The following is a 12,069-nucleotide window of genomic DNA, read 5'->3' on the forward strand; positions in this document are numbered from 1 at the left end:
TTAGATTGGTCCTAAACATATGAAAACTGTTCACTCTCAGGAGCAATCACATGCATGCCCATTAAAATCCGGAGCTGTGCTTTCTTGTTATCCATTAGCAGAAATGGAAAGAGATGAGAATACTTTGCTTTGGCATGGGTGCAAGGTAAAAGTCTCTCTCCTACACTGCTCTTGGGAATGTCAACTGGTAAGGCCTTCCTGGAAAGCAGTTTGGCATTATGTATCAGAGCCTTGAAATAATTCATGTTCTTTCATCCAGTTATGTCCTTTGTCATCTGTCCTAAAGAAATAGCAGATGTGGAAACAAAGCTGTGTTTGCAGTGTTCACTACACGGAATTTTATGGTAATGAAAAATTGGAAGAAACCTAAATGTCCAACAGCGGGAAAAAAATTAAATGGAGGAATACCATCCCCAAGTGATGAAATATTATTCATTCAAAGTTGCCAGGGGTGGGAGGTTGGTGGTAAGCATATACCTAAATAAAACTTAGCGTTTAACCATTTTTAAGTGTGTGATTCAGTGGCATGAAGTGCATTCACACTGCTGTGTTACCATCACACCTATCCTCCCACAACCTTCTCAGCTTACAAAACTCAAACTCTGTACCCATTCCACAGCTTTCAATTCTCCCCTCCCCCCAGCCCCTGACAACCACCATTCTGCTTTGTCTCTATGAATTCGACTACCCTAGATATCTCAGAGAAGTGGAATCATATAGTATTTGTCTTTTTTGTGACTGGCTTATTTCACTTAGCATGATGTGCTCAAGTTTCACCCATGTGGTAGCATGTATCTGAATTTCCCTTTTAAAAGCCGAATAGGAGTTCCCTGGTAGTCTAGGGGTTAAGGATCCAGTGTTGTCACTGAGGTGACACGGGTCCCTGGTATGGTGCACCTTTGATCCCTGGCCTAGGAACTTCTGCATGCCACAGGTGTGACCAAAAAAAAAAAAAAAAAAGAAAAAGAAAAAAAAGGCTGAACAATATTCCATTTTGTGTATATATACCACATTGTGTTTATCCATTCATCTGTCAGTGGACATTTGGATTGTTTCCATCTTTTGGCTATTGTGAATAATGCTGCTGTGAGCATGGGTGTACAAATATTGAAAGCATGGGTTTGGGAGTTCCCGTCATGGTTCAGTGGTGAACGAACCTGACTAGCATCCATGAGGTTTCGGGTTCGATCCCTGGCCTTGCTCAGTGGGTTAAGGATCTGGCGTTGTGTGCGCTGTGGTGTAGGTCACAGACGTGGCTTGGATTCCGTGTTGCTGTGGCTCTGGTGTAGACCGGTGGCTACAGCTCCAATTAGACCCCTACCCTGGGAACCTCCATATGCCGCGGGTTCAGCCCTAGAAAAGGCAAGAAGACAAAAAATAAATAAATAAATAAAGGGAAAGAAAGCATGGGTTTGAATTCCCTGCTTTCAATTCTTTTGGGTATATGCCCAGAAGAAAATGGTGGTTTTTTGAAAATATTTAGTAGTAACATGTGTCATAATATCATATCAAAATTTAAAAACAGATTATTAAAAAGCACAATTCCCTTTCTTTGGAAAAATATGCAAATAATAAAAGAATTGGAAAAAGATAGAATTTTTGAGTTGTTAAATTTTTCGTCCTGAGTTTTCTATTATAATAAAGATTATATACAAATAAGTACTTTGAATTGGAGAGGGTTTCCCCCATCTCGAGATCGAATCAACAGTGATATGACACTAGTTTTCTTATGTTGCCCTGCTTTGCCTGTGAGTTATTTCATGAGTGATAATTTTAGAAATATCCCTAGAGATGTAAAGCACCATGAAATTCTAATTTAATTACTTGTATGTCTCATGGAGAGAATCACAGCTGTTATATCACTAAGAGGGAAAATGACAGCTAAATAGAAGGAACTTGAGCTCGATTTTCTTTGATGGAAAGTAGGTGCTCTTTAGCGCAAAGCAATTGATTCAAGAATATTTCCTTTATTCTTGACTTTGTTGAACATCTCAGCACAGATGTAAAAAGTGAACTAAGTCCTTATTATAAAGACTCATCACTCCATTATCAAGTACTTAACCTCTTTTAGAGCTACCTTGCAAATACAGGTGACAAATACAGTTCTGACAGCAGGCAGCTCTTGGACAAAAATCTATTTCTGTGAAAGCTCGAAGCAGAATTTTGCATCTCTTCAATGTGAAAATGAATTAAGGAATACAAATTATCCTTTCAGCAGACATTTAGAACTAAAATAGAAAAAATCAGCAATAGTAGAAATAACCGCAGTTACTCAAATATACTCCCCAGAATTATCTTAAGATGCCTGGTTCCACCTGTAAGATTTATTTCCTTCACGAAGTCTTAATTTAGCTTCAGCTACCTCGCATCACTTTATATCTTTCTAGATCGTTTCACACTATTAATCACTGTTTACAGATTTGTTTGATTGTTAATTTTATTGTTTATTGAAGTACAGTTGATTGACAATGTTGTGTTCGTTTCAGGTGCACAGCAAAGTGATTCAGTTATACACATATATGTATTATAGTTATGTAAGGATTGATGTATTGTTCATGTTCATGCTAGTTCGACTGTAAACTTTTCAACGACCAAAAGAAGTTCTTTGGCACATTTTCGTGGGTACATTCATCAGTGTTGTCATATTAGTCTTTTAAAAATATTAGTCTCTAGTCTAGTAAGATTGATCAAATATGTTTTGTGACAAACACCATTCTTTCCAAGACTATGTCAGTACCTGTTTCTGTAGTATATAGAATTCAAACTGTATCCTTAATGTAAAAGCAGTTCTATTTCTATTTCTCATTATTATTTTCCCCATTTCACCCAATTCCCCCCCCCCGTTTTTTTTTTTTTTTCTCTTTTTAGGGCCCTACCCACAGTATATGGAGGTTCCCAGGCTAGGGGTCAAATGGGAGCTACAGCTGCCGGCCTACACCACATTAACGCAGGATCCGAGCTGTGTCTATGACCTACACCACAGTTCATGGCAACGCTGGATCCTTAATCCACTGAGCTAGGCCGGGGATTGAAACTGCAACCTCCTGGTTACTAGTTGGATTTGTTTCCACTTAGCTAGTACAGGCACTCCCCAGTTCCCTTTTATTACAAAACAAAAACAAAAGCAGGAAGTAATGAAACAGGACTAAAAAAAAAAAAATTTAACATCCACCAAAGGATAGGCAGAGTAATACAGAGAAAACTCAGTTTTGGAATCCAGCAACTGGGTAAACTGCATAACTTAATATTTCCATGGTTCCCTGTCCTAATAAGTAAACTTGAGAGACTCCTCCCTACCTTAAAGAGTTGTCACAATCAAAAAGATTATGCTTGAAGTGTCAAGTGCAATGCCTGTACCCAGTAGCTGCCCAGCCCTGAGAGGCAGCTATGATTACTGTTTCTTTTGCTGTCTGATAGGAACCCCAGCTTCCTGTCATAGAGAATATCATCAGTGCTAGACGGTATTACCGTTAGAAATACACTGTCTTGTTCCCAGGAAGATTGTGTTTTCCCACCCCATGACACCAGGTTGGGGGGCGGGGTGGGTGTTGGTTGATGCTCTTTATCAGCAAGAGCTTTAAAAGCCATTTTCTGGAGAAAGCTGCTCTTTCAGGCCAGGTCCCAGGGGGAGACCAATGTGGAGCAGAGCTGATGTAGAAACCTGGCTTTGCTCTTGGTACTTGGCACACTTACCCTAAAATGACTGGTACGTCCTCTGTAGCTGAAATGGATAGGTTCGTATTTTAGCATCTTTATGTATTTTTTTTATCAAGTTTGGATTTTTAAAGAACAGTGAAATGATAAATTATAGATGGAAAGTTAGCGCCAAGGAACACAAATATGCCAGTAATAAGGATCAACATTCTTGGTCTAACTGAGCTTCGAGCCAATAAGCTTTTTAGCAATAGCATGAAAAATGAATCCTATGCCACTGCTTCAGAGGATGCTGTATTCTCCCTGGCAATAAATTAAAGGAATTTCTCTTGTAAGACCCTAAGTAGGCAACAATGAAGCTATATAAATAATAGCCTCAATATTTTTATTAAATAGTGAATTCCAGTAACATTAAAATGCAGTGTGGTGAAGGTGATAGGCAATTCACTAATTTAATGTAATCCAAGGATGTAGCTTTCTGGTCATACGGTTTAATCAAGGTCAGGATTTAGACTACCAAAGAAGCGAATAGATTATACGGCTGGCTGTATTTATCTCTTGTCTCGGCCTGGCTCTTGGTAAGAAATGGATGCAGCTTTTCTTCATCCATCAAGTATTTTGTAATCACCTGGTAACTGATAGTTACAGTTATGTCTACCATCTTGCTATTTATTTTCTATTTATTTCATTATGTTCTTTGTTCCTTTAGTCCCCCCCCTTTTTTGTTAATTTAGAATTACATTGTATCCCTTTTAGCACTTTAGTAATACTTTTCATATTATGCTTTTAGTCATTCCCTAGTGATGTCAACCCACAGCTTTTAGAGTCTACCTTAGATTTGAACTTTACCACTCATTGAACAAGGAAGGAAACTTAAAGCAGATTAAAAATTCAATAATTTAAAAAGTCAATATATTTTATACAGTCAAATATTTACCCTTCCTAATGTTCATTTTGCAGTTCCGTGCTTCCAACTAGAATCACTATCCTTTTTTTTTTTTTTTTTTGTCTTTTTGCCATTTCTAGGGCCGCTCCCACGGCATATGGAGGTTCCCAGGCTAGGGGTCGAATCGGAGCTGTAGCCACTGGCCTAAACAGAGCCACAGCAACATGGGATCCGAGCATGGTCTGCAACCTACACCACAGCTCATGGCAACATTGGATCCTTAACCCACTGAGCGAGGCCAGGGATCAAACCCTCAACCTCATGGTTCCTAGTCGGATTCATTAACCACTGAGCCACGATGGGTACTCCTAGAATCACTATCCTTTAACCTGATTACTTAGAGTATTTTTTCTTAGGTGTGGATCTGCCGGCAACTAATTCTGCCAGTTTTTGCTTGTTTGAAAATATGTCTTACACCTTTTCTTTTTTTTCTTTTATTACTCCAAAGATGTCATTACCTTATCTTTTGACTTCCATAGTTTGTATTGCAAAGTCAGCTATCAATTTTATTGCTCCTTTGAAGGTAGTATCTCTTTTTCTCTTTGGCTGATTTTAAGATTTTCCTCTTTGTCTTTGGTTTCAGAGTGTAGGCTGTGCTTATTTTATTTTATCCTGCTTGAGGTTTGCTGAGCTTCTTGAATCTATAGGTTAATATTTTCAACAGTTTCGGAGTATTTTTCGCCTTATGTCTTCAGATATTTTTTTTTTTGCATTTTTGTTTTCCTCTTTCTGGGGCTACAGTGATACATATGTTAGACCATTTAACTATCTCCTATGTGTCTTATGCTCTGGGGTTTTTTTTTCCCCTACCGTTTCTGCTCTCTGCTTCCATTTAGATACATTTTATGGATCTGTTTTCTTTTTTTATTTCATCAAATCTGATTTCTGTTCTGTCTAGTCTGCTGTTAAACCCTTACAATGAATTATCATTTTAAGGTATTGGTGTATTTTAGTTCTAGATTATTTGATTTTTTTAATATTCCAACTCTCTGTGAGATTATTTGCCTTTTCATTCATTTTTCCATTTTTTCCTCAACTTTTTTCACCATTTTTTTTTCTTTTTAGAGCCACACCTGCAGCATATGAAAGGATAGGGGTCAAATCAGAGCTGCAGGTGCAGCCTACGCCACAGCCACAGCAACACTGGATCTGAGCCGCATGGGCGACCTACACCACAGCTTGCAACAATGCCAGATCCTTAACCCGCTGAGTGAGGCCAGATATCAAACCCATAGCCTCACAGAGGCAATGTCAGGTCCTTAACTTACTGAGCCACAATGGGAAGTTCTCTTTACCATATTTGCAATAATTATTTAAAGTCTTTGTCTACAAACTCCAGCATCTGAATTATCTGTGAGTCAGGTCCTTTCATCTTTTTTTGCTCTTTTGTTTATTGGTCACATTTTCTTGACTCTTTCTTTTGACTCTAATTCTTTATTGTACACCATACAATTTTGTAAATAAGAATGGTTAAGACTGAGGATGATTTTATTTTGTTTTGTAAATGGCTCTCACTTTCCTCTGTTGGCCAGACAGGATGAGAAGATTACCTCAAAAAATGCCTTTGAGTTGAGTTGGTCTGGGTTTCAGTTTTAGTCGACCCCGTCTGTCTCTGTTTTGTCCCTTCTGGATGTGACCACCCTCAGCTTTCAGTTGAGAGCCAAGCAGGGCTTTATCTTTTTATCCCTTAAATACTGTGTGAGATTTTATAGCTCCCCTTCTGAATTTTCAGTTTAACTTCTTCTTTTCTTTCTTTCTTTTTTTTTTTTTTTTTTTGCCTTTCTGTCCTTTTAGGGCCACCACCCACGGCGTATGGAGGTTCCCAGACTAGGGGTCGAATTGGAGCTATAGCTGCCAGCCTACACCACAGCCATAGCAACATGGGACCCCAGCCGCATCTGCAACCTACACCACAGCTCACAGCAGTGCCGGATCCTTAACCCACTGAGCGAGGCCAGGGATTGAACCTGCATCCTCATGGATGCTAGTTAGGTTCATTAACCACTGAGCCATGACGGTAACTCCGAGTTTAACTTTTTGTTCTCATGTGTTGTACAGCTCCAGAATTTGGACGAGATTGTCATGTACTTGCTGCAGCTACTCACTCTAGTAGCACTTCATTCCTAGGTACTGCCAGACTTTGGGTTTCACTCTGCCATTACAGCCCCACCTCATCTCCAACCACCCAGACAGCCCCAGCACTCAACTAATGTCCCCTGGAGAAAACTGACCACATGTTTGGGGTTCCTCCAGGTTTCACCCATGCAACTATCAGGAAATAAACTTGTTTCTCTTTTCCCTGGTAGAGTTTCAAATAGGTAGAATTTCTCTGCCTATGCCAAGCCTATACTGGTCAGAATCAGCCAATGCTTCTACAGAGACAAAAGCAATTCAGCTCTCCTTGGAAAGACACATCACTCTTTGGAGTTTTTGTGTTTTGTTGTTGTTGTTTTTTAATGTCTGCACCCACGGCATATGGAAGTTCCCAGGCCAGGAACTGAATCTGAGCTGCAGCTGCCATGCCAAATACCACTGTGGCAATGCCGAATCCCTTAACCCACTGCACCTAGCTGGGGATTGAACCCGTGCCTCTGCAGCAACCCAAGCTACTGCAGTTGTATTCTTAACCCACTGCAACACAGTGGCAACTCTTAGAGTTTTTATTTCAATGATTTTGTTGTTGCTGCTTCCATAGATCTCCAATGTCTAGAAGTACATGTTTTTGAAGCAACATGGATGCAACTAAAGATTATCATACTAACTGAAGTAAGTCAGAAAAAGAAAGATGAATACCATATGATATCACTTATATGTGGAGTCTAAAATATGACACAAACAAACCTATCTACAAACCAGAAACAGACTCATAGACATAGAGAACAGACTGATGGTTGCCAAAGGGGAGGGAGGAGAGAGTGGGATGGGCTGGGAGTTTGGAGTTAGTAGATTCAAACTATTACTTTTAGAATGGATAAGCAATGAGGTCCTACTGTATAGCACAGGGAACTATATCCAACCTCCTGGGATAGACCATGATGGAAAATAATATTTTTTAAAAGAATGTGTGTGTGTGTATATATATATGACTGAATCCCTTTGCTGTTCAGCATAAATTGGCACAATATCATACATCAACTATAATTTAAAAAGTTATAGTTTTTGATGTATATTCTTTTTCTTGCCTACTTGTTTTAACAGGAGGGTTGGCTCTCAAGTAGACTATTACATCTTATTTGGAAACTCAAGCTTTCCCCTGACTTTGAGTATTCTTGTACATTTTAAATGGTTACATAGCTTTCCAACATTTGGAAAACATTTTATTCCATATTACATTTTATAATATTGTTGGAAATTTAGAAAGTACTTTTTCATTTTGTAACAAATATCCTTGGAACCATATTTCTGATTGCATATTTAATGTTTTTCCTTAGTATAAATTCATAGATATGGAAATATTATGTCAACCGGTATGCATTAATTTTTTATATTTTACAATTTTGTGTAGATATTGGCAAATTTCTGCTAAGAAATATTGTACTAATTTACTTTTACAGTGTGTGAGAATTCCTACTTCCTAAGGCTTTCTTTTCAATACCCAACCTAATTATTATGAAGTACTGTGAGCCATAGAAGATATAAATTATCATTTGTATCTGTATTTTGCTTAAAATACTTTAGAATGTGTTGTTTATGGTAACAGAAGAACAGATATAAGCCCAGTTTTTAATTTTTGGTTAGTTTAGCACATAGGCAGCACTTAGCCAATATTTGTTGATTGATTTGGGATTGTCTTGCTTTTTGCGCCTTCCTTTAAATATATTTTAAGAGAAGTATTCCATGGGGTTTTTTTTTTAGGAGAAATGAAAGAATTTGTTGAAAAATAATACGTATCTTGATACGAATTAGGAGAAAGTGTTGGTAGAAAGTGTTGGTAGAAAGATATTAACTCCTTTCTCCTCCTGTATCTTTTTTTTTTTTTTGCCTTTTCTTGGGCCGCTCCCGTGGCATATGGAGGTTCCCAGGCTAGGGGTCAAATTGGAGCTATAGCCCCCAGCCTACGCCAGAGCCACAGCAATGTGGGATCCGAGCCTAGTGTGTGACCTACACCACAGCTCATGGCAACACCGGATCCTTAACCCACTGAGGGAGGCCAGGGATCGAACCTGCAACCTCATGATTCCTAGTCGGATTCGTCAACCACTGAGCCACGACGGGAACTCCTCTCCTGTATCTTTTTTTACTGGGACCTCCTACTCACCTCTGAACAAACTCAAAGACCTTTGGGGCTTATATGAGTCTAAGACTTATAAATTATATGTTTCCTCCATATGACCTGCGTTAGATATCAGCAGTCTGGGCACATACTTTTTCCATTTTAGATTTGGGAAACACCTGTACTTCTGGAGAGATTAAAGATGATTTTTAATCAGCAACAATGATGCAGTTGGAAATTTTTTTTTCATTCCAAGCCAACTTGTTAAGATTAATACTTATTTGATCTTGTTTCCTTTCAGAGATATCTGTTCTATTTTAAAAATAAATAAATAAATAAATAAAAAGCAAGACCTGGAGTTCCCACTGTGGCACAGTGGATTAAGACCAACTGCAGTGGCTCAGGTCACTGAAGAGGCATGGGTTTGCTCCCCAGCCCGATGGGGGCCGTGGATTAAAGGATCTGGCAATGCCACAGCTGTGGTGTAGGTTGCAGCTGTGGCTTGGATTGAGTCCCTGGCCCAGGAACTTCTGTATGCCACAAGTGCGGCCATAAAATTTTTTTTTAAAGTAAGACCCTTAAAAAGCGTACATGATTCTCAATATTCAGAAAAGATATACTTTTCCTTTTCTTTCACCATTTAACTTACCTTTTTAAATTATGGAAAATTTCAAGTGTAAGTAAAGCCAAGAGTCTACTCTAACATACCAATGGTCCAGCTACCATTTTTACTATTCTCATCTTTCATTTTCACAATTAATGATTTTAATAGGAATGGCTTTGTCTTGGAATTTTAATGTGTTTTCCTCTAAGAATCCTTTTTTTTTTTTTGTATCATTAAATGGTCATTCATTAGGTGTTTAGTCCTTGTGTTTTCCTCAGTCTAATTTTTCCCCCCTCTTTTTATGGCTGCACCTGCGACATATGGAAATTCCCAGGCTAGGGGTTGAATCAGAGCTACAACTGTCAGCCTACACCACAGCCACAGCAACACACAGGGATGCAAGCTGCATCTGTGACTTGCACCACAGCTCATGGCAATGCTGGATCCTTAACCCACTGAGCGAGCCTAGGGATTGAACCCACATCCTCATGGCTACCAATCAGGTTTTTGTTTGTTTGTTTGTTTGCTTGTTTTTGTCTTTTCTAGGGCCACATCTGTGGCATATGGAGGTTCCCAGGCTAGGGGTCTAATCGGAGACTGGCCTTCACCACAGCAACTCGGGATCTGAGCCAAGTCTGTGACCTACAACTCACAGCAACGCCAGATTCTTAACCCACTGAGCGAGGCCAGGGATCGAACCCACAACCTCATGGTTCCTAGTCGGATTCATTAACCACTGAGCCACGACGGGAACTCCACCAATCAGGTTCTTAACCTGCTGAGCCACAGTGGCAATTCCTCAATCTGATTTTTTTTAAATAGAGATTTCATTTTTCATGTTTGTCTCAGTCTCTGGAGCATTTATTTCTTGTTTGTCTCAGTTTCTGGAGCATTTATTTCAGTTTTGTTCTTCTTCATTCTCTCATGTGAAATAGTATTGAGTGTTGTTGCCCACTAATGATGTATGTGAGGAGAACCTTGAACGGATCCTGGGAAGTATGACCTTGAAAATACAGTGGATGTACAAGCACTGAAGTCTTTTCAAATGTCAAAGCATTTTTAAAGGTTGATATTCAGTTTTATGAATATTCAGAAAAGGGTCCTCATTCTCTTTGAGCCAAAATTAGTATGCTCAGGCACAATCTGTTTTTGTTAATTTCTTATTAGAAATTAAGGAAGCGACATTGCTTGTTGCATTTCTCTATCACGCTATGGAAGTGATTGATTCAGTATGTTACCTAGATGATCTTCACTGCTCTGTGTATTTTTTAAAGCTTTTTGAAAACCACTTTAAAAAAATGTGTGCAGGGTTCTTATCTTTACATTTTCACCTCTAACGCAAGCTTACACACACACACACACACACACACACACACACACACGGTGTCTCACATTTCTGGAAGACTGTTGAAGAGAGGAATTTTTAAAAGACCAGGGCTGCTGTGGTGAGGCTGAGTGAAGGCGGGGAATGCCATGTTGCTGAGGGTAAGGACATGCAGTTACTTAAGCATTAAATCCTAATAGCACACTAGATTCTGGGGTGAAGGCCAGTGGAATATTTTTACTTGCTCAGGCCTTGGAGTTATGCAAACAGAACCTATTGCAAACTCAGTTTCATGATCGAGAAAGTAAACTTGTACATTTTTTTTTTTTACAGGTTCAAAAAGGCATTTGAATCTGAGCCAACACTACAGTCAGGAATTAATTATGCGGTCCTCCTCCTGGCATCTGGGCACCAATTTGAATCTTCCTTTGAACTCCGAAAAGTTGGTAATTATGTATTGATATTTTACATGGAAATCAAGAAACTGGACCCAATTTGGTGGAAAGAAAAGGAATCTTTGACAGATAGTCCATTTGTTTTCTATCTCATTTGACTTCCTGAAAAAAAGCAAACTATGTCTCCTTGTTTCATATTTTATACTGTGGTGCAGAATCCTGACATTGGGATGTAATTCAGTTTTTAGTTTATTTTACCTGAGTCTAAAAATCCCTTGGTTAATATTTTTTATTCCAACTCTTGGTTTTATTATCTACATTCAGCCCTCAACTCCTAAATAAGGTGATGTTTTACAGAACATCCAGAAAGCATCCTACTAGATTGATTCTGCTTTCCTGGTGAAAGAAAAAAGAAAAGAGAAAGAAAGAAAGAGAGAGAGAGAACCGACTGCAGATTTGAGAGACTAGGAAGGAAGGAAAGAGAGGGAAGAAGGAGCGGAAGAAAGAAAGACCAAGAGAAGGAAAGAAGAAAGAAAGATAAGAAGAAAGAAGAAAGAAGGAAAGAAAGGAATAGAAAGAAAGAGAGAGAGAGAGAGAGAGAGAGAGAGGATGAGTAAAGAAAGAAAAGGATAGGAAGAAGGAAGGATAAGAAAAGAGATAGAAGGAAGGAAGGAAAGAAGAGAAGAAGGAAGAAGAAGGAAGAAAGAAAGAAAAGAGAAAGAGAAAAGGAAGGAAAGAAGGAAGAGAGGAAGGAAGGAAGAGGGAGGGAGGAAAGAGAGGAAGGAAGAAGGGAAGGAAGAAAGGAAAGGAAGGAAGGGAGAACTCTGATATTTTATTTCTATTTCTCATGCACACCTGCCCTATGATCTCAGTGTTGTTGGAAGTGCACCTCCCAAAGCCCAGAACAACAGGTCAAGCAGATGGCAGTCTTGG

The 12,069-nt window shown here is 39.0% G+C and overlaps 1 protein-coding gene across 1 annotated transcript in view; it reads left to right on the forward strand.

The window, feature by feature from the left end:
• The window catches only part of MAP3K5 (mitogen-activated protein kinase kinase kinase 5), a 215,670-nt gene that overhangs the window by 103,050 nt on the left and 100,551 nt on the right, over positions 1 to 12,069 (forward strand). Inside the window, exon 8 of the mRNA XM_047770111.1 lies at positions 11,075 to 11,187. Within this exon, the coding sequence (XP_047626067.1) occupies positions 11,075 to 11,187 (113 nt within the window). The remainder of the gene's footprint in view (positions 1 to 11,074; positions 11,188 to 12,069) is intronic.

This window comes from Phacochoerus africanus, chromosome 2, assembly GCF_016906955.1.
Source record: "Phacochoerus africanus isolate WHEZ1 chromosome 2, ROS_Pafr_v1, whole genome shotgun sequence".
Lineage (NCBI taxonomy): Eukaryota > Metazoa > Chordata > Mammalia > Artiodactyla > Suidae > Phacochoerus > Phacochoerus africanus.